We start from the raw sequence: 24,942 nt of genomic DNA, 5'->3' as shown, positions 1-24,942 counted from the left end.
TGATCCTTTGATGGTTTATTAATAAGGCAGCTACACTGAGCACACATTGGCCTGGCTCCTGTCCTTGAGGCCGGCTTGGAGGCCAGACTGCCTCCCTTGGGCTGTTGAGGGAAAGCTCAAAGATGCCGATTTGTGCTTGATGACATCCCTACATCGTATAAAGAGCCTGTGCAAGGGTTAGAACAACACTGCTGACTCTGAGATGCAGGGTCTTGCTAAAATAGATTTCCATGAACCACTTTAATAAAATGACACCGCGGTATACTCTTCCTCCCCAGCTCTTCCAGTGCCAACCTACACGGAAAGTTCTAGAGCAATGCAGGAAGACTCCGTGGAGGCTGTTCTCTGCCTGAAGCAGCTCCTGCCTCTTCACTGGAAATGGTTCAGGTCTGATGATGAGACCCATGGACTCGGCCCTGTGGGAGGTGCCCCCTAGGCTGCATCCGGGTCCCAGTAGGCAGTCACAGCATAGATCACACCGTGATGTAGGAGAAATTCTGAAGATCAAGCTATCGTGTACAAAATGAGAGGATGATAATGAGAACTGTGGCTTGCTCTTATGAGTCTCAAGCTCATGTATCTAAGGTGGCGGTGCTACCGTGACCTAGGAGGAAACGCAGGTGCTGCAGGCTTAGCTGATTTCCCATCAGCCTCCCGAGGCGTCTGGACTCACTGTGTGAAACTGCTTCCGTCTCAGAGCTGAATCCTGGTTCTCTGTGATCTCCAACCTTGGACTTGCCGACACTTGGACTGCACACTGAACAGACGTGAGGCCCATGTGGAGAACAAGCTGTAAGACGACGTCCTCCATGAAAAGGCTTCCGTGCAGAAGGGCCCTAGGGAAGCCTTCTCATCTCCCAGCCAGCAGCCTCTTGGAGTAGGCCTTCAGGTCCCTCAGTGTTCCCACTGTCCTGGGTCCTGACGCACCCTGGCCAGAACCTCGTCCCTGTAGCTAAATGCACCAGGGCCCTCAAGTGAAGCTGCACTGCCCCAGGACCTCTGCCCCCCTTGTTTTCAAGGATATGCTTCTGTTAATGCAGCCTTCAGTTTTATTAATTAGTATGCATATTTCACTATTATCCAAAACCACAACTTCCATGGATTTGTGTGTGTGTGTGTGTGTGTGTTTTCTGATTTCAACAAATGGCTGCATCAGGCAGCAGCTCCCATGCTTTAGAGGGTGGGTCCAGAATAGAGGCAGAGGGGGTAGGAAAACAACCCCCACACTGTAGGAATGGGAGTGTCAGGAATTAGTCCCATCTAGATGTCAGGGACATTTGAGACTCTGGTGCCCTATTGATCATCTCTAAGCTCTGAACAGAACATTCTAGGAGCATCAAAGATGGGAGGGAAAAGTGGGGGTGTGAACTGAAATCGATTCCCACACATGTACCAGCCTTTGTCGGGGTGAACCCAGCTACTGGGGGTGACTATAAAGCCCTAATTATTTTTTAGTAAAAGAGTAATTTGCAAATAGCAAGCCGAGAGCCGCTGGGCCCAACTCCACCTTGAGGGTGTGCAGGATCGCCCCCAGGGAGGTGGAACAGGCCCCTGCCCCAGCCCATGTTCCCTGATTCAGTTCCTCAGGAGGGGAAACTGCTGCCTGGGGCCACTGTTGGGACCCTGTTGTCTGCAGATCACAAAACAGAGGGACAGAAAGACGCGCTGGAGGAGAAGGAGGGGCGTAAGGGCAGCCCAGTTACAGGACAGCTCCTGACCCCGAATGCCTGAGTGTACTTCTACTGCTTCATTCAAAACCCAGAGAGAGACAGAGAAGGGCTGAGCACCTTCAGGAATCTCCTATGAGAAAACTAACCCCCCCACACCCCTCCATCCACAGGCCCTGTCCTGCGAGGCAGCATCAGGCACAACAGGGGAGTGATAACAGGAAGCTCATGTGCACTTAGATCCCGCGCTTCAGATACGGACAGTGGGGTTTGTAAGCAGGCCCAAGAGGACCAGAAGAAGAACGCCGCACTGGGTGGTGGTCACACCTATAATCCCAGCAGCGCAGGAGGCTGAGGCAGGAGGACCGCAAGTCCAAAGCCAGCCTCAGCAACCTTGTGTTGCTCTAAGCAACTTAGTGAGCCCGTCTTAAAAATTAAAAATAAAATTTAAAAAAGGGCTGGGGATGTGGCTCAGTGGTTAAGTGCCGAAAGGAAAGGAAAACAAGGCCAAGATGCGGTGGGGGCTGGGTTCTCGTGCTGGACCTGGAGCTCCGTGAATCAAGGACTCCAAGGATCTCACCTGTCACTGTTGCCTCCCCAGCAGGCGACAGGATGTTGGGCACGTGTACACACTGAGAGCATCTCTGATGAAGGAGGCCTGGCAAACCGTCCGGAGTGGAGAGTGGCCACAGAGGAGGGGCAGGCAGAGGAGCTGCGGACATCTCCTTAGGCAACCGGGAGTACGCAGAGTGAGGGGCAGAACTTCACTGGAACGCACCAGTGGGTCAGTGAGGAAGATGCTAAAAGCCTGGGGTCAGTTTATACAGAAGACATCAAACACGACTGTTAGCTTTCCAGCTGGACTTCCTGCACAAAATGGCCATGTGCGTGTTCAGAAAAAAAAAAAAAGACGTTATTGTGAGGAAAGGAGAGCGTGGATGTAGAGAAGAGCATGGGTGTAGGCCAGCTTTAACTCAGGGAGCTCTAGGTGCCTGCGTAGCTGAGACCCCAGGGTGTGTGAGAAAATGCACAGGCCTCACTGTTCCGCTCAGACCCCCTCCTCCCCTTCCCTAAGCCCTGAGACCACCAGGGTTAAATGGACAGGTGCTTACACAGGTACACGCATGCGCACACCCGGTGCCAACACTCCCGATACAGAAGACCCCGTGAGGGACTGAAGCTGGCCTGGCCTGGTGGGGCCTTGCAGGGGTTGGTTAGTCCCCACTCCTGAGAGCGGGTTTCTAAAGGGCTCTTCCCGGTGCCGGTGCATCCCGGGATGAGGTGGGTGGCACTGCTTTTCCTCCTGTTACTTGGGAAACATCGGTGCCCCTGCCCTGGGGAAGTGCTCCTGTGCCCTGGGTCCCCCAGGGCTGGAAGAACCCGGACCCAGGGAGGTCAGGGGCTGGCGCCCAGGGCAAGTTTAACTGTTCCTGAGTGGCCCTGCAGGACAGCGCCTGCACAGCTCCCAGAGACGCTCCCTGTCCTGCAGCAGCTCAGGAGAGCCCTGGGGGGTGCTGCCTGCCTTCCGGCACACTGCGGCCCCTCTCTTGTTGAGGGCCACAGTCGAGTCGGAGGACGCATGGCATTTTTGCCAGAAGTAGTGGTTGAGAGGTGACGCCAGCGAGTTCTCCCGGAGTTCCCTTTGAGATCCAGTTGACCTCTGGCAGGGATTCCCGGAGCGTTCCCATTGGTTGGGGAAGTGCCGGAGGAGGGATATTTTCCGGCTGCTGGTTCCTGGAGGAGCCCCATGGCGTTCGGGAAGAATTCCTGGGGAGAATTCCCCGGGAGCGTGTGTGGAGTGTGCTGGTGGAGTTCAGAAATAAAGTTTGTTCCTGCTTCAGTGGCTGGTGATTTGTGCCCAGCCAGACTGCGGCCCTCTCTGACCTTATAGATGGCAAATCTACTCTCCCCGTACAGCACTTTCCTTCATGGTGTGCTCCAGCTGCGCTCTCGAAGGCAAGATCATCTACACATCGCCTGCCTGCTGCCTTATAAACTAAGCAGCACCTGGGCCTCTGGCAGATTGTGCCTTTTCCCATGAAAATTGCTAGTCATTTTTTTCTTTTCTCATAAACTGCTGTGAGCACAATGAATCAGAAAGCTCTAGGTTTACACCAGCAACCGCATACTGTCTAAAATGAGATGTGACAGGGACCTTGGCGGCAACATCAATTTAGGGAACCGAAGTGTTTGCTTTTCTCAGTTTCGATTTGATCAAAAGTTAAGAGAGTGAAGAGTCACAAATTACAGCTCTCCCGTTCTGTCCTTAATCCTTACTAGACACTGACCTTAGTAGAAGGGAGGGTTCAAAGAAAGAACATCAGATTGAGGGGGAGACTGACGGGCGATGAGAGGCTGGAATCAGGGGACAGTGTCCCCTTGTCCAGCCCAGACCCTCCTCCTGCCCCTGAACTCTGACACCACCAGGTTAAAATGGACACGTACACAGGTGTGCATGGATGGATACACACGTGGGCATGCACGGACGTGTGCATGTGTGCGACTGGTTCCAGTTTCCTGGGGAACCCTGACAGATTCCAACGTGGTCTCCGGGCGGGGAACATGAAATTCACTAGGGGAGGGAAGAGTCACGCCTTCTTCTTGGGCCTTGGCTCCAGCTTCTTTCTGCCCCGACGCCTGCCCTCCTGCACACCCCCAGCACCTGGAAGACTCTGTCCAGCACGTACAATAAGTGCATCCATGAGAGATGGACAAGTTCTGGTCCTTCTCTTGGCACAGCACTCCTGAGCAACAAGGATATGGGGACAAAGGACAATGGCCTCCAGGGGCGGACACTGTCTTGCCTGAGGACGTTAGGAGGGTGCACAGAAGAGGAGACTCCCTGGAGGGAGTGGAGGAGGCTGCTTCTGCCCAGGGCACCCTGGAGCACAGTTCCCAGCCTTGAACGGCAGGCCACATCTGTCCCCTCACTCCCCCACACTCCGCCTAGGGTGGAAGGAAAGGGTTGGCCCGAGTGGGGGAACAGGCTGCAAGCCCAGATGAGTGAGGAGACGACCCAGCTCCCCCAGCACCCAGAGGGCAAGCGGCTACCACCCACAAAAGGAAAAAGTGACCCTCCTTAAAAGCACACACTAAAGGTTCTGGAAGAGAGCTTCAGACTCAGGATTTGGGGGGCCCTGGAGAGAAGAAGGGGCAAACAGCCAGAGGACAGTGGAGGCAGAAGCCGACCTGTGTGGTTCACACTGGGCTGACCGCAGAACACTGGCCACAGACAAGACTGTGTTTCATGTCCACAGGGTCCCCAGAGAAACAGTCCCAGTCCAGCACGTGTCCTGCCCACAAGGCACCTCCTGGGATCCAGGGCCACTGGCATCGGGGAATGCACTGACGGAGAGGTCAGATGGGCAGACGTCCTGGGGGAACCTGGTGTAATGGCCACGTGCTGACCCAGATATCAGAGCATCAGAAGTCCCACCACGCAGACCCCTCCTGGGCACAGCCTGCCACAGCCAGCTCCAGTCCCAGTGGGGCAGCCTGGTTTCCGGGACAACCAGGCAGGTGAGCAGCTGGCTCCACACTGCACACTCCGGGGGGTCAGAGGGGGACGAGGAAGGGAATCCCCTCAGGGCACACACGGGGCCTGTGGGCAGGGCAGGGCGGCTCTGGGAATCAGTCCCATGGAAATGGAGGAGGAATGCAGCGGACGGAGGTGTGACCCCAGCTCCACCAGCAGCGTCTGATCTTGAGCAGCTGCCTGACGTCCCCCCGTGGTCTCCCAGTCTAAAACACCACGAGTGTGCGTGGCCCCTGCTGGCTTCCTGGGGCTGCTGTACCCATGCCACCCAAAATGGGTCGCTAAAACAACCTCGCCGTCTCCTCTCGCGGCTCTGGGGGTCAGGAGGCTAAGGGCAAGGTGCAGCGGGGGCATGTCCCCACTGGAGTCTCCAGGGGGAAGCAGGGCCAGGCCTCTCCCAGCTCTGGGGCAGAGGCAGGCCTGGCTCCCCCTCGGCTGCAGCTGTTCCACTCCATTCTGTGCCTGTGCGTGTGAGGACACCAGTCACTGGACTCAGGCCACACAAATCCAGCATGAACTTACGGGATCACTCTGCAAAGGCTCCGTTTTCCAAATAAGGTCATTCACAGGTTCAAGGGGGACGGGAACTGTGAAGGACACTATTTAACCCAGCACTTGGTGGGCTTGCGTGGGGGGATTAAAGGAGACACTGCGGATGAATTGCCACAGGAGCTGGCTTTGACAGAGTAGGAAACAAGAAACCTGCCTGGTGCCCCTCAAGGACCTGAATGTTCTCCTTTCAATCCCTTTCCAAAGGTACCACCCAATCCCGAGTTCTCATTGTCTGACAGTTGTAATAATTTCCTGAGCCTACGTCTATCTTCGGCTGTCGTCCCTGTATAATTATAAGATAAATTTATTCTAATTTACCACACAGTTGCCGAGATGTTCCTAAAGCCACGTTCCATTTCTGTGTATCTACACCCACAGTGAGTACGGCTCAATCAGACGCCAGTCAAGGTCGTCAGGCTCTTTAATGCTCCCATCATAGCTCTTAATTCTCTTTCAAGTGACAAAAGTAGCAACATTTATTATGCATGTACAGTAGTAATACCCGACAGATGTCACCTGAAGGTCTTTGCATGTATTACCCAGCTAATCCTCACAGCCACTTAGGAGAGAGGTGTGACTCTGAATTGTATTTGCAGGTAGAAAGGGAGACCGGCTGCTGCTGGCCAGGGATCTGAGCCAGCGTGGGGGGGACCTCCACCAACTCAGGAGCGTCATGAGCCATCCAGGGGCTGCCTGTGGGTCACGGCACTTGGAAGCCCAGTGGACAGAAACATGTGGTGTCTGGGAATGACCAGTGGACATTTTCTCTGGTCAATTGCCCAGGGATAATGTGGATTTCTATCCTGCTCTGCCGAGGCCCACACAGCACCTGAGATGGGTGTGACCTGTCAAGATGTCAATCAACCTGCTGACCTCAAGACATCAGGAAGCAAGACTCCGCCCTTAAACCTTATCCCTGCCTCTGATGTATTCCCTTAAATAAACCACCACAGCCATCTTCTCTCTGTCTAGTTCCAGAACCCATGTGGACTAGATCAATCAGGGCATCGCTTCTGTAAATACATTTCTGGCCATTTGTGTTTTGTTATTCACTAACTATTTGAGACTTTAGGTTTTAGGTGGCTTACATCCTCCTGGGCAGGAAAAGGAATCCCCCAGTGAGACTCTGGCCATCGCCCCCATTACCAGAGCAGAGCACAGTGCTGGCCCTGGCCATGTGGTCACCAAGCTCTCCCACCGACGTGGAAGCCGGCGCTCCCCCTGGGTGTGTTCCTGGAGTCACCTCCTCTCCTACCCAACTACAGAATCATCTCCAGAAAAGCAGGGGTCAGGCTCATCACATGCTCACTCAGCCCAACACCTGCCCAGGGAAATTCCTTTCAAATGGAACCATTAAAAAAAAATGAACAGGTTCTCCATCTATGTTATTAATGCTTATAAAGAACATTTCTCTCATTTTTCAATTATTCTTATAGTACCTAGAAAAGTTGTGGCCATACAGCAGGCAGTTAAAATAATGAGGCCTTCTCAGGAATCTGAATATGGTACTGATGAAATATTGAGCCATGCATTAACCTCATACTGAATCCTCCAGAATTTAAATGCCCTTAATTCCCAACTTTTATGATTCCGTATTTTACAATTGGGCACCTTCAATCACCCAGCAGCTGCTGCCTATTAATTGAAGGCACACAGTCCAAGGGACAACGCTGTGTGAAATTCTGATCTTCCCAGGATGGCTCTTAGCACGCGTGAGCTGGACGCCCTGAGACAAACAGATGTCTGAATGGACACGGACAGGGAACTGAAAGGCCATCCTTCCAAATCTAGAAGCTGTCCTCTTCCTTGTGGCTGGCCCAACAAACTCCTCTCTGCACTACCTCCTGCTGCGCCCCTTCCCCCCCCCCCCCCCCCCCCCCCCCCCGCTGCTAGGGCTTGGCTGCGGTGCAGTGGAGGACTGGAGCACTTCTCGAGGTGGAGGGGCCTGGCTCCGGTTCTAAAGGCTCGGCATAAATCCACCCACTGACCGTCATGTTTCCTAACAGATGATCCAAGCAGCTGATTGTAGGGAGGTCCAGGAAGAGTGCGCTGCCCTCAGCACAAGTCCACCACCGCCACCTGGACATGGCCAGCACCTGGACACTTCGTCAGACAGCACCCACGATGGGCTCCTTTTACTCTCATGCCCTAGCACTGAAAATCCATAGGAAAGAATTTTAAAATAATAAGTCTACCTTAGCAGCCAACTAAATTAGCTTCTGTGACAACTGAGTAGCTGCAAGGAAAGGGCTAGGCTGACGCTGTGGTCTGCCTGTCACTTGAAAGTCCCCAAAAGGTTCATGTCTGGGAGCAGGGTCCCTTGAAGAGGTGAGGCCTAGAGGAAGGTAGGAGGATGCCACCCAACCTCAGAAGGGGTAACGCAGCTCTCAGGGGACCCTGGTAAGCACCCTTGACAGTGTGCTGCTATAAGCAACCCAAGCCCATCTCCTGAATCCTTCTGCCTTCCTGTCCTGCCATGTGGCCTCTTCTGCATATGCTGCTGCCATTGGGGTGCCCTGGCCTGAGTGCCTCACTAGAAGCAGATACAAGGACAACCTGGTCTTGGACATTCAACCTCTACAACTGTGAGCTAAATAACTCTCTCTTCTTTATTAGTCTTTATAAAACCCATCCTCAGTTATGTCATTACAGTAACAAAAAAGAGTCTAATGCAGCTAAGTAATCACAAATTAATAGGCATTCCCATTTTATGTTTTTTTTGTGCAAATGCATAAGGCATGTTTGAAATTTATGCTTTGACTGAAGGCTACACTTTTGGGCATAAGGTGGACAGAAGAGAAAAATCTTGGTCCTCAAGATAGACTCATGAAATTCTTAATAAGCACAGCTTAATAACTAACAACAAGAAATCATCAATTAATAGATTGTATAGTTATCTTCTGCATGATATAGGCATATTTTTAGAGGTCTCTGGGTGATCTAAAAAAAAAAAAAAGCTGTTATTTCCTGTGGATTATTAAGAGAAGGTAAAGTCAAACTCTTGACAAATCAACACCTAAATCAAAATGCCTTCAAGACCTGGTTCTAGAAGGCCAGGAGAGTAGGGGCAACATTAACTAAAATTGGGAATGGAAGTAGAAATTGTGGAGGGGAAAGAATGAGGTAGACATTCAACTATGAACCTGTTAAGTCATAAAGTAAGGCCCAGAGAGAGACAAATGGGGCGGGGGCTGGGCTCAGGGGTTCAGCGCCCACCTATCGAGGTGAGGCCCTGGCTCCATCAGCTCCACCTAAAGATGAAACAGAAGTACTGCGTCCACCTACAGCTAAAAACATAGATACTTTTTTCAAAAAATAAAAGTAGAAAAATGCTGAGTCTGTAGAACCCTGCAGCAGCCGCTGGCCCTGCCCTTGACCCCAGGCAGAGAACTCAGGTGACAGCACAGCAAGGGCCTGAACCCCTGCATCCGAGACCACCTCCTTGTGGGATTATGGCTCAGCTAACTTCACCATCAGAAATCAGCCTGGGGACAGTATGATGTGACAGATCCCGCCCTGCCCTCGGCTCAGGCTGCCCTGACACAGCAATCTCTTCTCCTGAGACTCGGCCTCCTGGTCTGTAAGTGGGGACAATATCCCAGTGACTTCTGGTGGCTACTGGGAGGATCAAGGAGGGACACACAAAGCTTGGATGGAGTCGGGCTTGCCTGCAAGGTGCCAGATGATGCTGACATCCGTAGTCACCTCTAGCAGAACGTCCTGTGAGCAGGAGTAAGACGGGAGACACCCGAAAGCAGAGACTGTGGACAAACCCACATCCCCACCTCGGCCTCCTCTCCCCCTCCTCGCCTTCCCGCTCTCCGTCTGTCTCTGACTCTGTGTGTGTGTGTGTGTGTGTGTGTGTGTGTGTCTGCGCACGCCCGTCTTTTGAGTGATATAACTCAAGGTTGCATTAACAACAGTGAAGGGAAATTTAAATTTTCTCTTTAGGGAGAACAGAGTTGTTGAACACACTCTAGACAGATGCAGTCTATTAAACTGACAAGTCGTAACTAAAATATCCCCAATTCCCCGAAGCGAACAAGGAAGCATCAGAGATATTCAAAGTGCACTTACAAGTGTGATATCTACAAAGTGTAAAAGCACCTGCACTTTCAGGGACACGCTACAAACCTCAGCGTGAATGACAGCAGGCAAGTCCTCTGGAGCAGGCCCCTGGTCCCTTCCCTCCGCAAGCCAATGCCGACTCAGTGCGCGGAAACACGGGGTGAAGAAGAACGAGTCACACAGACAATCTGAAGAGTTTAAGCAACAATTTAAGTGGAGGCTGCTTCTTCTTAGGACAATGTAGAGTTTTCACTTTCTCAGGAGCATAAACGTGTTGACTGCGGTGGTGGCTTAACTCTGGACACATTTCTAGAAGAAGCAAAGTCCATGCCTGCTGGGGAGGGGAGGGTGCCTTGGGGACAGGGCTTGGGGACAGAGCTTGGCTTTCCAGCACAGTCGACTCCCCTACTACAGGAGGCCCACACACGCCCTCCAGAGCAGTGGGGCAAATGGTGCCCCCACAGGTGCTCCCCAGGCAGGAGAGTCAAAGGGGTGTGTGTGTGTGTGTGTGTGTGTGTGCACGTGCGCCCATCACCGCTCACCTAGGCCAAGTCCATGAACACAGGGACAGGGTATTTGGTCCTCCCCACCTTCGTGTGCAGGAGGCCTCACCCCAGGGCAATGGCCTTAGGTGGGACCTTGGGAGGCAATCAGATTTAACTGAGGTCAAAGGTGGTTTTCCTGTGTGTGTGTGTGTCGGGGGGGGGATTAGGGCCCTTAAAGAAAAGGAAGAGGTTCCAGAGCTTCCTCTCACCCCGTGAGGCCACGGCAAGAAGGAGCTGCGTCAACCAGCCGCCCTGACCTGGGTCATACCAGCCTTCAGTGACATTTTGTAAGACACCCTCCGTGGTCAACCCCCTAACTGCACACCGTCGTCACGCAGTTCCGTCAAACAGCTGTTGGAAATCCCCACTCTGCTGAGCCTCAAGCCCCTCACCATCTGATGCCGAACCTCCCTACGGGCGGGGCGCTGCTGCCCTGTAACGGGATCTTCCCTTGCCAGCTCTTCCTCACGGCCGGCAGTGGAAGAGGTACATGGGACACCTCTCTGGGGACGTCCTCCTCCAACACTTCAGGAACTTATTTTATTGTCATCAGGAGCGAAGGAGCAAGATGTCACCGCCACGTCCAGATGTCTTCTCTCTGAGCGAGGCTTCCACCCACATGGCTACCACCAATGCTGCTGCCACCCTGAGGTCGCCTGGGGTCTTCTCTCTGGGGGCCACTGATGCCCCCTAACACCACTGGCCTAACACCACTGTCCCTGAAACCGCTGCTGCCCCCAGAGGTCACCTGGGTGACACTGCCCCACAGTTGTAGCTGTAGCCGCCGCTGCTCCTGTCCCACTAGAGCTGCCACCAACCCCTGCTGAGAGCCATAGCCAAGTAGGAATGACGCATGGCAATTTCCTTGTCAGCCTACCCCATGTTGCTTAGAGGGAGGACTCTCCATTGTGGAAATGGGCTTGCCTTGGACCCAGGTCATTTGCAGTGACATTGCATGAATGTTTGAGAAAGGTGACCCTGCTCAAGGACCAGGGTGGATCCGGTTTAGGGCGGTTCCAGGTTTAGGGTGGATCCTGCTGGGAATAGGGCGTATCCTGCTGCCTCAGGCGCCTGCTCCTTGAGTTCCCGTTGAGTTCTCTCGGGATTCAGAGAGTATTTGGTATGCAGAGCCCGGTGGAGTGTGTGGATTTTCCCCAGAATGTGCATGTAGAGTGCCGGTGACAGTTCGAGAATAAAGAGTTGCTGTTTGAATCTACAAGGTGTGTGGTGGCTCGGTTATTTTGTGCCCAGCCAGACTGCAGCAAACCCCCACCACTACCACTGCCACCACCGCCCAGCTGTCTGCCTGCTGCCAGGGAGACTCCAGGTTTGGTTGCCCACGGCTGCATTCATCTTGGGATGCTGGCCAGGGTCTGGGGGCCAGGGGGCCAGCAGGTTTGCTGCCACAGTCACCTCTGTCTGTGGGACTCTGGGACTCTGGCCAGCACCTGGAGGTCCAGAGTGGGGGTCCCTGAGGGTCTGGCTGCACCTGGGTCTTCCTGCTGAGAGTGCTGGTGGCCCCCATCTTGCTGCTGCCTCTCGGGGTCGCTCCTTGCGTGGGTATGTCCCTGGTGGTCTCTGCAAGCTGGCGCAGCCCTGGGATCTTGGGACTGCAGTGTGGCCAAGCCTGGGGTAGCTGAGGCCCAGGTTGGTAGGAAAGTGTCTGGTCTGCGAGGGCTGATCTGGGCCTGGCGGTCCTGTGAGACATCAGGACAGGGCTGAGAAACTTTTGAACGTTGACAGAGACGGTTCGATTTTCCACCAAGATTCATTTTATTTTACTTTAGTTTTTATTCTCTAACATCTGTACCATATTTGGAGCAAGGTGTTTTTATGCATCAGTGTTTGGAGGACAGTGATATATAAATGGTGTTTTGCAGTTTTGTTGTGTTCTTATATTTTTAATTTTTTTCTTTGTTTGTTTTCTTCCTCTCTCTTGTCTGTTTTCCTGGATTCTCTTTCCACCTTTCTCCAACCAACAGCCAATCTCTGTCGTTTCCTCTTCCACTCTTCCCGTGAGTTTGTGCTTCTAGCCTCTCCCTGACTCCCCCTTCATCATTGCGTACTACACTACTGCGGTCCACCATTTGAAACTGTGAACCATTTCAGCAAATTTTCTGTTGATGCTGTAGACAGCTCTTGGACTCATCATTTTGGTGTATTGTGAGAAAGCACTAGATGCCTTGGTGGGCTCTATTAGTTGAAGGCTATATCCTGTTTACACTGGGTGCTGCTGATATTGTCTCACCCTTTACGGGAGGTACCAGAAACCTTCAGGGAGAACACAAGTCTAAGGGTAGAACCTGTGCCGCCTCAGATCCACACCCCTAGATGGGAAAACACACAAACAACATGAAAAAACAAGAGAACAAAACTCCCCAAACAAACCCAGATGCCCCCATGACAGAATCCACTGACAACACAGCAGGAAAAAAGCCCAAGAAAGAGTTTAGATTGTACATAGTTAAACTGATCTGCGAGGTAAAGGGTGGTGCAAAGAAGGAACTCAGGGAAAATACAGGAAGTGAAAGATCACTTAAATAAAGAATTAGCAATTAAAAAAGAAAAGAAGCAGAAGTCCTTGAAATGAAGGAACCAAATTATAAATTCAATGAAAAATATCACCAACAGACTAGACCTCGTGGAAGACAGAATCTCAGGCAATGAAGAAAAGATATGTAATCTTGAAAATAAAGTTGACCATGCAAAGATGGTAAGAATCCATGAACAGAGCCTCCAAGAATTATGGGATAACAGGAAAAGCCCAAACTTCAGAGTTGCAGGATAGATGAAGAAGCAGAGATACAAACCAAAGAAATGCACAATCTTTTCAATAAAATAATATCAGAAAATTTCCCAAACCTAAAGAATGAAATGGAAAAATCAAATACAAGAGGCTTATAGAACCCCAAAAGTACAAAACTACAGCAGTCCCACACAAAAACATATTATAATGAGAATCACTAAAATTCAGAATAAGAATAAAATCTTAAAGGTTGTGAAAGAAAAAAACAAATGATATATAGGGATCTCTATATATACATATATAGATCTCAACTGATTTCTCAAAACTAGGAGATCCAAGGATAATAAATTTCAAGCTCTGAAAGAAAATGGATGCCAACCAAGAATTTCTATCCTCATATCAGATAAAGAGGGTCTTAAGCCAAAGTTAATCAGAAGGGACAAAAACAGAAATTTCATACTGCTTAAGTGAATCACATCAACAGGTCATAACAATCATAACAATCATAAATATTTATGCCCCAAACATACATCAAACAAACCCTTCTCAATTTCAAGAATCAAATAGATTGCAACCCAATAATACTAGGTGACTTTAACACACCTCTCTCACTACTGGACAGATCCTCAGAAACAAAACCTAAATAAGGAAATTATAGAACTTAATAATACAATCAATAATTTAGACTTAACAGACCCTATATGCAATACTTCATCCATCAATGAGTGAATACATTTTCTTATTAGCAGCATACATTTCCTTCTCTAAAATAGACGATACCTTATGCCACAAAGCAACTCTTAGTAAATTTAAAAAAAACAAAGATAATACCCTGCATTTATCAGATCACAATGGAATGAAATTAGAAATCAATGATAAAATAAAAATAGAAGCTACTCTATCAAAGGGAGACTAAATAATACAGGATTGCATGATGAATGGACAGTAGAGGAATCAAGGAAGAAATAAAAAAAAATTCTTAGAAGTAAATGAGAATACTGATAAAACCTATCAAAATCTCTGGGACACAGTGAAGGCAGTGCTAAGAGGAAAGATTATTGCATTAAACTCATTCATTAGAAGAATAAAAAGTCAACATATAAATGACCTAATATTATATCTTAAAGCCCTAGAAAAGGAAGAACAAATCAATACCAAAAGCAGCAGAAACCAGAAATAATTAAAATCAGAGCTGAAATCAATAAAATTGAAACAAAACACACAATTGAAAAATTGACAAAATAAAGTTGTTTTTTTGAAAAAATAATAAAATAGATAAACCCCCAGCCATGTTAATGAGGAGAAAGAGAGAAAACTCAAATTACTAAAATACATGATAGAAAAGGAAATACCACAATAGACACATCTGAAATACAGAAGATAATTAGAAATTACTTTGAATATTTATACTCCAATAAAATAGAAAATATCAAAGGCATCAACTAATTTCTAGAGACATATGACCTACCTAACTCAATGAGGAGGCCATACATGATTTAAACAGATCAATTTCAAATAGTGAAACAGAAAATGCCATCAAAAGCCTACCAACCAAGAAAAGCCCAGGACCAGATGGATTCTCCGGTGAGTTCTACAAGATCTTCAAAGAAGAATGAACACCAATACTCCTCAAAGCATTCCATGAAATAGAAAAGGTGGAACCCTTCCAAAACTCATTCTATGAGGCTAGTCTCATTCTAACCAAAACCAGACAAAGACACATCAAGGAAAGAAAACTTCAGACCAATACCCCTATGAACACAGATGCAAAAATTCTAGCAAATCACACACAACAACATACTAAAAAGGTAGTGCACCACGATCAAGAGGGGTTCATCCCAGGGATGCAAAGTTGGTTCATCATACAGAACTCAATAAACACATCAGTAGACTTAAAAACAAGATCATATGTCATCTCAATAGATGCAGAGAAAGCATTTGACAAAATACAGCGCCCCTTCATGTTCCAAACACTAGAAAAATTAGGGATAGTAGAGACATATCTCAACATCATGAAGCTACATATGCTAAATCCAAGGCCAGAATAATTCTAAACAGAGAAAAATTGAAAGTCTTTGCTCTAGAAACTGGAACAAGACAAGGATGTCCTCTTTCACCACTTTTATTTAACATCATCCTTGAATTCCTCTAGCCAGAGCAATCAGACAGAAAAAAAGAAATTCAAGGGATACAACAGGTAAAGAAGAACTCAAACTATCACTATTTGCCAATGACAGGAACCTATATTTAGAAGATCCAAAATACTCCATCAGAAAACATACAGAACTAATAAATAAATTCAGTAAAATAGCAAGATATAAAATCAACAGATATAAATCAAACACATTCCTATACATCAGCGATTAATCCACTGAAAGAGAAAGTAGAAAAACTACCCTATTCACAATAGCCCCCCAAAAATAAAATTCTTGGAATCAATCTGACAAAGGAGGTGAAATACCTCTACAATGAAAACTACAGGACACTAAAGAAAGAAACTGAGGAAGACCTTAGAATACGGAAAGATCTCCCATGCTCTTGGATAGGCAGAATCAATATTGACAAAATGGCTATACTACCAAAACTGCTATACAGATTCAATGCACTTTCTATTAAAATCCCAATGACGTTCTTAATAGAACTAGAAAAAGCAATAATGGAATTAATTTGGAAAAATAAGAGACTCAGAGTAACCAAAGCAATCCTTAGCAAGAAGAATGAAGCAGGAGTCATCCCAATACCAGACCTTAAACTATTAGCCATGTTAATGAAGAGAAAGAGAGAAAACTCAAATTACTAAAATACATGATAGAAAAGGAAATGAGTGAATACATTTTCTTATTAGCAGCATACATTTCCTTCTCTAAAATAGACGATACCTTATGCTACAAAGCAACTCTTAGTAAATTTTTTAAAAAAACAAAGATAAACAGAGCTATAGTAACAAAGACAGCATGGTATCGGCACCAAAACAGACCGATGGTACAGAAAAGAAGACACAGAGACAAACTCACATAAATAAGGTTATCTCATACTAGTCAAAGGTGCCAAAAACATGGAGAAAAAATAGCCTATTCAACAAATGGTGCTGGTAAAAATGGAAATCTACATGAAACAGAATGAAATTAAAGCTCTATCTCTCACCTTGCATGAAGTTCAACTTAAAGTGGATCAAAGACTTAGGCACTGCAACAGAGACCCTGGGCCTAACAGAAGAAAAGTAGGAGCAAATGGCCATCATGTCAGCCTGGGATCTGACTTCCGTAACAAGAGCCCTAAAGAACAAGCAATAAAATCAATAGATGGGAGGGATTCAAACTAAAAAGCTTCTTCTCAGCAAAAGAAACAATAATTGAAGAGAGAACCTACAGATTGGGAGAAAATCTTTACCACATACACCTCAGATAAAGCATTAATCTCTAGGTTATAAAAAGAACGCAAAAAATTTAACACCAAAAAACAAATAACCCAATCAATAAATGGGCCAAGGAACTGAACAGACCCTTCACAGAATAAGAAACACAATTGACCAACAAATATATGAGAAAATGTTCAACATCTCTAGCAATTAAAGAAATGCATATCAAAACTACAACATTTCATCTCACTCCAGTCATAATGGAAATCATCAAGAACACAGGCAACAATAAATGTTGGTGAGGATGTGAGGGAAAAGGTACACTCATACATTGCTGGTGGGACTGAAAATTGGTGCATTCACTATGGAAAGCAGTATGGAGATTCCTCAGAAAACTCAGAATGGAACCACCATTTGAGCCATCTATCCCAATGCCCCGTCTATACTCAAAGGACTTAAAATCAGCCTACTATTGGGATGTGGCCAAGTCAATGTTTATAGCAGCTCAATTCACAAAAGCTAAGCTATGGAACCAACCTAGGTGCCCTTCAAGAGATGAATGGATAAAGAAAATATGGCATATATACTTGATGGGATATTACTCAACTTTAAAGAAAAATAAAATTAAAGCATTTGCTAGTAAGTGGATGGAGCCGGAGAATATCATCCTAAGTGAAATAAGCCAATCTGAAAAAATCAATGTTTTCTCTGACATGCGGATGCTACTTCATAATGGGAGGCGGGGCGCTAGGGAAGACCAGAGTTCCTTTAGACTACACAGAGAGGAGTGAAGGGAGAGGAGGGATACGGGGATAGGAAGGATAGCAGAATGAAACAGACATCATTACCTTATGTACATACCTGACTGCAATGAGATTCTACAACACATACGATCAGAAAATGGTAAATCATTCCCCATTAATGTATGATATAACAAAGTGCATAAATGCGTTACTAATTAATACAAATAAAAGAATTTTTTAAAAAAAGAGTGAAGGAGACAGGTGTAGGGAGGCCTGGAGCAGTGCTGGTGCCGAGCGAACCGGTGAGGACCTGGGGTGTACCACACCTGCTGCCTGCTGCCCTCTCACCTTGATTACTTTACACCAAGGGAAGTGGGACTCCACTATCAGCTTGTTCTCTCCATTTTTACTCACAAGCTCACAAAAACCCACTTCTTCAGTGAGACCCAACTTAAAACTCAACATGGATTATTCAAATGAAAATTATTCTTTGCTTCTCTTGAATTGAAAAATCAAACCCGACGGCGTGTTCAAGTTCACACCTTTATACCAACATCCATGAACACCCCGCTCCACAGACTGCGCTCATTCATTTGCTACATTTGGTTGGCGAGCCTTTGCCAGGCACGTGCAGTCCCCAGGAGAGTCTATCTTGGCAAGAAATACTGAATGTCTACTGAGAAGCTCATGTTGAACCTCACCAAAATGGCACCTCAGTACCCATGTGGAATGATGTTTGTGACGGCAACCCAAGGACAAACTGTGTCATGAAAGCTATAGGAAAGTCTTAGGATAGGGGTAGGAAGATGATGCCAGACCGTTTTTGAAACCGCTGAGTCACGCTGATCTTCCTTTTCAGTTTGTATTTTTATATCGCAATTCTCCTGTAAGTCCTTCCATACTGAATTTCTCTGCCCGTGTATCTCACACTCGAACCCTTTCTCCTCTTTCCTTATCCTGCAGCTCCCGGGCTCCATCCCCCTCTTAGTGGACGGCCCTGGTTCTCCCACCAGATTCACCAGGAGGAGCTGCCTTGGGCTGCCCGCCACCCACTGACCCTGTCTCCCAGGCATCTCTGAACACTGCCCACTTCAGGCTGATCCAGTCAGACCCCAAGGTAGGGCCTAGACACGGAGATTAAAACTAGAGCTCCCTGGAGGACCAGCCAAGCGGCCAGGGCTGGGGCCGCCAGGATGCATGCCCCAGCGGAAGCCACGCCGTTCACGTGGGACCAGGTCTGGTGGGGTCTGCGTGCACGTGGACCCGCTGCAGCCTGGCAGCTCTCCAGGCCATCAGTGTCCCTCTCAGATGAACGGTGCTCTCAGCGCACACCTGAAACAGCTCTGACCTCTCCTCCTTCCACACTGTCTTTCCATTTCTCTCATCTTCACGGAAAGCCCCGTGAAAGAGTCCTTGCGTTTTCCAGGTCCATTTCTATTTCCCCGCTCTGGCTCCCAGCCCTGGAGGTGTTCTTCCCAGTGATTCACCCGAACTAATCACCTCCATCCACCTGGGCGGCAGCAGCCGGCCTAACTGACCCATCCCTCCTCCTTGGAAGCGTCCCATCACTGACCCAAGAAAGCACCTGTCCTCAGTTTCCTTCTTTCTTCCTGGCGTCTGTGGTTCTGCCTCATCTCAGGGAACTCTTGGTACTGGGCTCCTCAGGTCTCAGCCTTGGGTTCAAATCCTATCTGAGTTTGTTTCCTGGGTGAGTGGACCTGCTCCCTGGCTTTCCGCACCATCTCTGGGCCCAGCCAGTGAGGCGCTGCCTGCCGCTCTCAACCTGGGCTCCTGGAGGAATCCCTGACTTGTCAGTGCCTTCCATCCTTCTAGTTGTTCAGGCCAAAATAACGACACTGTCTTTTTGTGTGCGGGGGCGGGGGGGGGGGCACTAGGGATTGAACTCGGGGACACTGAACCACTGACCACATCCCCAGCCCTATTTTGTATTTTATTTAGAGAAAGGGTCTCACTGAGTTGCCTAACAGCCTTGCTTTTTGCTGAGGCTGGCTTTGAACTCGTGATCCTCCTGCCTCAGCCTCCCAAACCACTGGGAGTACAGGTGTGCGCCACTGCACCTGGCCCCTGGCACTATCTTCAAGTCCATTACTTCTATAGTGAGCAGGATTCTGGCTCCCAAGTTGTGCCCTATGAAATGCATTGAATTTTCTGGGGAAAGCAAATTATAGTTACTAAAGAATGACCTGAAAGCAATGAGAAGATGCTGGACTGTCCAGATGAGCCAATGTCCTCACACGGGGGCCTAAAAATGGAAGAGGCTGGCAGAAGAGCTGGTCAGAGAGCTGCAAAGGTGGGAAAGGAAAAGGGCGGAATGCCAAGCAGGAAGGCGCTAGATCCACCTCGGCTGGCAGTGACCACGGCAGAGCAGGCCGGGGTCAGTTAAGGCCGAGGCCTTGGAAGCTGAAGTGGCAGGAGCAGGTCTGGGGACACCCTGCCTTCCACCCAGGGAGACCCGCGCCTGGCTTCTGGCCCACACAACTGTGGGGGAACACACGTAGGCCCTTTTCAATGCCCAGACTTGGGTGATCTGTCCTGGAGGCAATAGAAAGTCAATACCTCCCCGCAGCCAGTCATCCAGCACCCTGGGCCGAGCCACGCTCTCACTTCCTGCCAGCTCTCTGCTCCTGGCCTCAAAGTGCTCAGTCCACCCCACACAGACCCACTGACCGTTAACTCTGAGGTGGCATTCAGTCTCTTTGTCCCCATCCTCCAGTGGTGTCAGAGCCCCTGCACACAAGAGCCAGGGCCCTCTGCATGCACCTCCCCACTCCTCCAGGCCAGTGCCTCCTGCTGTCCCTGCTCACCCACTTGGCCCCTCTACACTGGTGGTCTTGCTGCCCCTCCAACGCCCAGCAGACGCTCACCCCAGATGTCTGCACGATCAGCTCTGGTGTCCTCAGGGTGGTGTCCCCGTGTCCACAGCACCTGCCTGGCTATGGTCACCTCCACCACGCCAACGGCACAGCCCAGTGGCACAGGTTGTAGGTGCTTCCCTCACAGGTGCCCTTCCAGGGTACAGCACGTCCTGGGCGAGCTGACACCCTCTTCCCTGGACTGTCACCTTGGGGTGTCCTTCACCTTGTTCCCATGGCAACAGTTCTGCTCACACTCCTCCCAGTGAGGTGACTGCTTCCCGTGGGGGGACCTGCTTCAGTTCTGATCCCACCCTTCAGTCATCCCTACAGCTAAACAGCCCTGACTGACCTTCACCAACACAGCTGCGGGGGAGCCATGTCCTTCTAGGAGCCTGCCCATACCGGACCTCTGGGCAAACCACAGGAGGGCAGGAGGGACAACAGTACTAAACCAGACCCGTGTGTCCCATCCTCCACCCAAACCCAAGCAAAACCCACCATGAGAAACCAACCAAGGGGAGGCCCCACCCCACGCCACGCACCTTCTTTGTCGTTGTGGTGGATGATGGCGTCCTGGATCATGTCCGCGAGGTTGAAGTGCACTTTCTGGTGCTTCCCATGCCTCAGCCTCCGCAGGAACCCTTCCTGCTTCTGCAAGGCCTTCTCGCGCTCATAGTAGGCTTTGATCTGCTCACAGCGCATGCGCTTCACCAGACGCTGCCGCTGGCCCAGGGGAAGGGACTCCAGCAGGCACTGGTCAATTTCCATCTCATGGGATCGAAACACGTTACATAGCTGAAAGCAACCTGGAACAGACGGAAGGCGGGAGTCACACGACCTGCTCTCGGGTGGTGCTCCAGGGCACACCTGACTTCAAACCACCCAGGGCACAAGCACAAACTAGTTCAGTTCTCTGTGCTTGACATGCACACACAAAGTCCTCTTTACAGGTGGGAGACATAGGCAGAGCCGATGTCTTACTCGGCTGGTGACCTGGTGACGATCCCATCACAGAATCAGACATAGATAGGTTGGTTCAATAACCACTACCATCCTTTCCTAATTTTATAAACCCACGTCAAAGGTCTAAGTGTCGCCTATTGTGTTAAACTTCTTCTCACTAAATAATACTAACTACACTCTGTGCATTTAGGTGATTCCACTTCTCCCAGAACACCCTAAGAAAACGGGCTTTGCATACAACTTAATGTCAGAGTGCACATACCCTATCAGTTGTTTGGATCCCAACATGGTCACTTTCACCAATTTATTGCTGAACCTTTTTCATCACGATCAGTGGCATTTATTTCTAAAAGCCCTAGCTATGGTCAAGGGTAAGAGAGAAGGCACTGAGACTTTTCTTTATCATCACAAAATAAAGCAAAGGATCGTGGCTATTGTGGGCTTTATTCTCCTAATATAGGGCTTAACACACGGAACTTCCATTCTGTTAATTTATAACACTTTCCTTTAAGGTTCTGTTTCCTGACCACCACCCAAAACACCGAAATGAAACTTTACAGACATGTATTTACTATTAGGCCAAAATTTCCCTGTTGGCAGAAAATGAATGTGAATCACTGAAAATCTAGAATCTGGCTGACCAGGGTGGATCAAGATCAGCATTTATATGATCTTTTCTTAAATACTCAGGAGTCTCAAGCAAGCTGAAGTAACTCCATGGGCAATCTGTGTGGCTGGGCGCTGGCCATGGAGGTGGACGTCGCAGGCTGGGTCACCTTCGTCCTTGGAATGGCGCCCTGTTCCTTGGACAGGACAAGATGGAACAATGCTGTCCCCCTTCTGTGTTTCTCAACACTGCAATTCGTTACTCTCACAAACACCAGCTCTATTATATGACCATCTCTGTTTTGCAAGTAAAGAAAACTTAGTTGAGAACAGCTGAAGTTTGCCCAAGACCAAAGGGGTGGTTCTGAGAGTCAGATGTGCTTCACATAGGCCCACGAGCAAGCAAGACAAAACACCAGGATTGTGTAAAGACAGGCATCTCACGTGCGTCTCCCTTTACAGACACTGGAAGGAGAAGGGGGGAGGAGGCAGTGTTGGGATCTTGTTTATTTGCTTTTGACGAAAGCTTACCATTTCACCATCATTTTTCGTAAGATTTTTCATAGGTGTTTGTAAAAGTGATGATGGAAGTATCAACTACCTATTCACACAATGGTCCCTTTTCAATGACCCTGACACAAATGGACACTGGGAACTCTGAAGTCATGACAGACTGCCCCAAGTGCATCCATTTGTCATGATCCACAGAGATGCCACAGACGGCCCTGGTTAGTACTGAAAGGGCCTGTTTCTGCCCTTAGATCTGGTTAGAAAACAGCATCAGATTTGATGCAGCAACTTTGACACTCACCACAATCAGGTGAATGTCCTAGCTTGTCATTAGGTGACCAGAAATCATCAGGGCCACCAGGAAAACCTACAGAAGCAGAACAGCATCTAGAGGGACGTGTGTGAGCCGCGTGGAGCTGGCAGGGGAGGACAATCCAATGACACAGCCATTCTCCATTAACCTTTAAGGAATCTGCAGGGACAGCTCAAGACTCCGTGAGTAATCCCCCACAGCTGTCAAAATGGCACGGAGGGTTGCTCTCAGATTAATGTCCTGATTCTCTATGATTTGTTAGAACCAAAGGCCATTATTGTTAAATTTCAAGTTAAACATGTTTATAATCTTAATTTAAAGATTTTTTTTTCTTTTGCTAATAATGTCCTGTCCTTTGACTTGAAATAATCTATACCCTGGTGCTTTTGTACTCTGAAAATACATTGGGTATTATGACTTTTTCTTTGCATTATGACTTTTTGTCTGATTACAGGTGCATCAGCTGCATTCATGTACATGTATGTCAGTGTGCAAGACAATACACTCAAGGTAATGATTATGTGGCTGCCCACAGTGTGCACAGCCATAATCCTAGAAGCTTAGGAGGCTGAGGCAGGAGTATTGCAAGTTGGAGCCAGACTTGGCAACCTAGCGAGGCCCTAAGCAGCACCGTCTCAGAGCATTATATCATAGCAAACCAGAAAAATAAAGGAGAGAGAAAACCCACTAAGAAAATGGAGCCCTGGAATTTTTCTGCTTGTGCATTCTAGAAACCCTCATCTCAACTGGAGTGAAAATCCCCGCATGGCTACAGTCCGCTAAGTGTCAAGGACTTCTACACAAATCACTCCAAAGTGCTACATCTAGGAGACAGCATTACTAAGGGCAGAGATAATTTTAAAAGGACATTTCTAAAAACTTGCATCCAATTTTCAGGAACAGACTTTTTCCCAAGAAACATTGGGTGATTTATAAAATGGACCATGTCTTAGACCACAAAGCAAATTTCAAAACGGAAGAGAGAAAATACAAAGTCAGTGTCTTAACATAGTCAAGAGTGGAATGTCAACAATAGAAATGGAGCCTCACCCCAAAGTGTTCAGGAATTTACAAAAGCTGATTCTCAACAAAGTGTGGGGCAATAAAGGGAGAGTCAGAGAAATAAATATTTTCCATCATCCACTGACAAAAAAAATCCACATCATTTTTTTTGGATTAAATTAAAGCAGCTCATAGAAATAAATTTACAGTTTTAAGTGTATATTTAAAAGAATACATTTCAAAAATCAATGAGCAAAATGTCAGACTCCTAAAGGTAGAAAAGAAAAAGAAAAGAAGCACATACCAAAGAAGAAGAGGAAGAGGGGAGGGAGGGGAGGGAGGGTGGAGGGGAGGGAGAGTAGGGAGGGTGGAGGGGAGGGAGGGGAGGGAAGGTGGAGGGGAGGGAGGGGAGGGAAGGGTGGAGGGGAGGGAGGGCAGGGAAGGGAGGGAGGGGGGAGGAGGAGGAGGAGGAGGAGAAGGAGGAGGAGGAAAATATAAAACCAGAAATGAAACCACCAAAGAGCAAAAGTGAAGAAAGACATGAGAAACCTACACTACCTAGTAAAATACAACTAATGGAATGGGACTGGAGAAGACAGAGAAAATGAATAGATTGCTATCATTATAGTAATTAAACCAGTTTATTCCCCCAAAACAAACAGAAAATACTCAACAATAAAAATAAGAACAAAAATATGGCTGAAATAATTCTTCCAGCATTTAAGGATGGAAAACTTGCATTTTTATTCAATTCTTTTATATAATGAAGATGTTAATTACCTCCATTCATTTTCTAGAGCGCTTAATATAAAACCAAATGAGGGCACAGTCAAAAAGTAGAGCTACAGGTCAATCTCATTAGAAGGACCCAGGCAAATGCCTACCTGCGTGCAGACTAGCACAGTGGACAGGCATGAGCGCTTTGCCAGTGGAAGGAAGACTGACCTTATTTTAAGACAGCCACCAAACCTCAGAAAAAAAGGGCCTGCTGTCATTGCTTCTACTGTACCTTGAATTGAAGATTTTAGCATAGAAAAAGTGACAAAGGAAGAGAGGTGAGGGGCACAAAACGGGCTCAGGAGGAGGAAAACACAGTTCTGTCTGTAAACAGTTATCCGTATAGAAAAGCAATGCTCCGGAGGACTCGCCTACAGGAATGAAGGCCCAGATGAAGACCGTCACCTTTTCAAACCTGACAAAAGGCACACACACCGTCTCACTAACACACTGAAAAACGTAAAAAGATTTGTAAAATGTCATTGACTGGCCAAGTTGATAAATGTCATTACCACTACCACGGAAAAGCAAGCAGCCATAACTGGTAGAATTTGATGCATCTTTCCTAAAATTAAGGTAGGTGCTTTTAGATACCCCTTGAAATATGATGTAGATAAAGACCAAATAGTCTAACATGCAATGAAAATATTTCAGCGTGACAAAAATAGACCATTTAAGCAA

General features: G+C 48.1%; 1 protein-coding gene across 1 annotated transcript in view; it reads right to left on the bottom strand.

Moving 5' to 3' along the window:
• The window catches only part of Myo16 (myosin XVI), a 393,713-nt gene extending 372,825 nt beyond the window's left edge, over window positions 1-20,888 (bottom strand). The window contains exon 1 of the mRNA XM_076872404.2: window positions 20,633-20,888. Coding sequence (XP_076728519.2) covers window positions 20,633-20,858 — 226 coding nt within the window. The 5' untranslated portion in view covers window positions 20,859-20,888. The remainder of the gene's footprint in view (window positions 1-20,632) is intronic.
• Between the last annotated feature and the right edge of the window lie 4,054 nt (window positions 20,889-24,942).

The sequence above is a fragment of the Callospermophilus lateralis genome, chromosome 12 (genome assembly GCF_048772815.1).
Source record: "Callospermophilus lateralis isolate mCalLat2 chromosome 12, mCalLat2.hap1, whole genome shotgun sequence".
Taxonomy (NCBI): domain Eukaryota; kingdom Metazoa; phylum Chordata; class Mammalia; order Rodentia; family Sciuridae; genus Callospermophilus; species Callospermophilus lateralis.
This window is presented reverse-complemented; position numbering and strand designations above follow the sequence as displayed.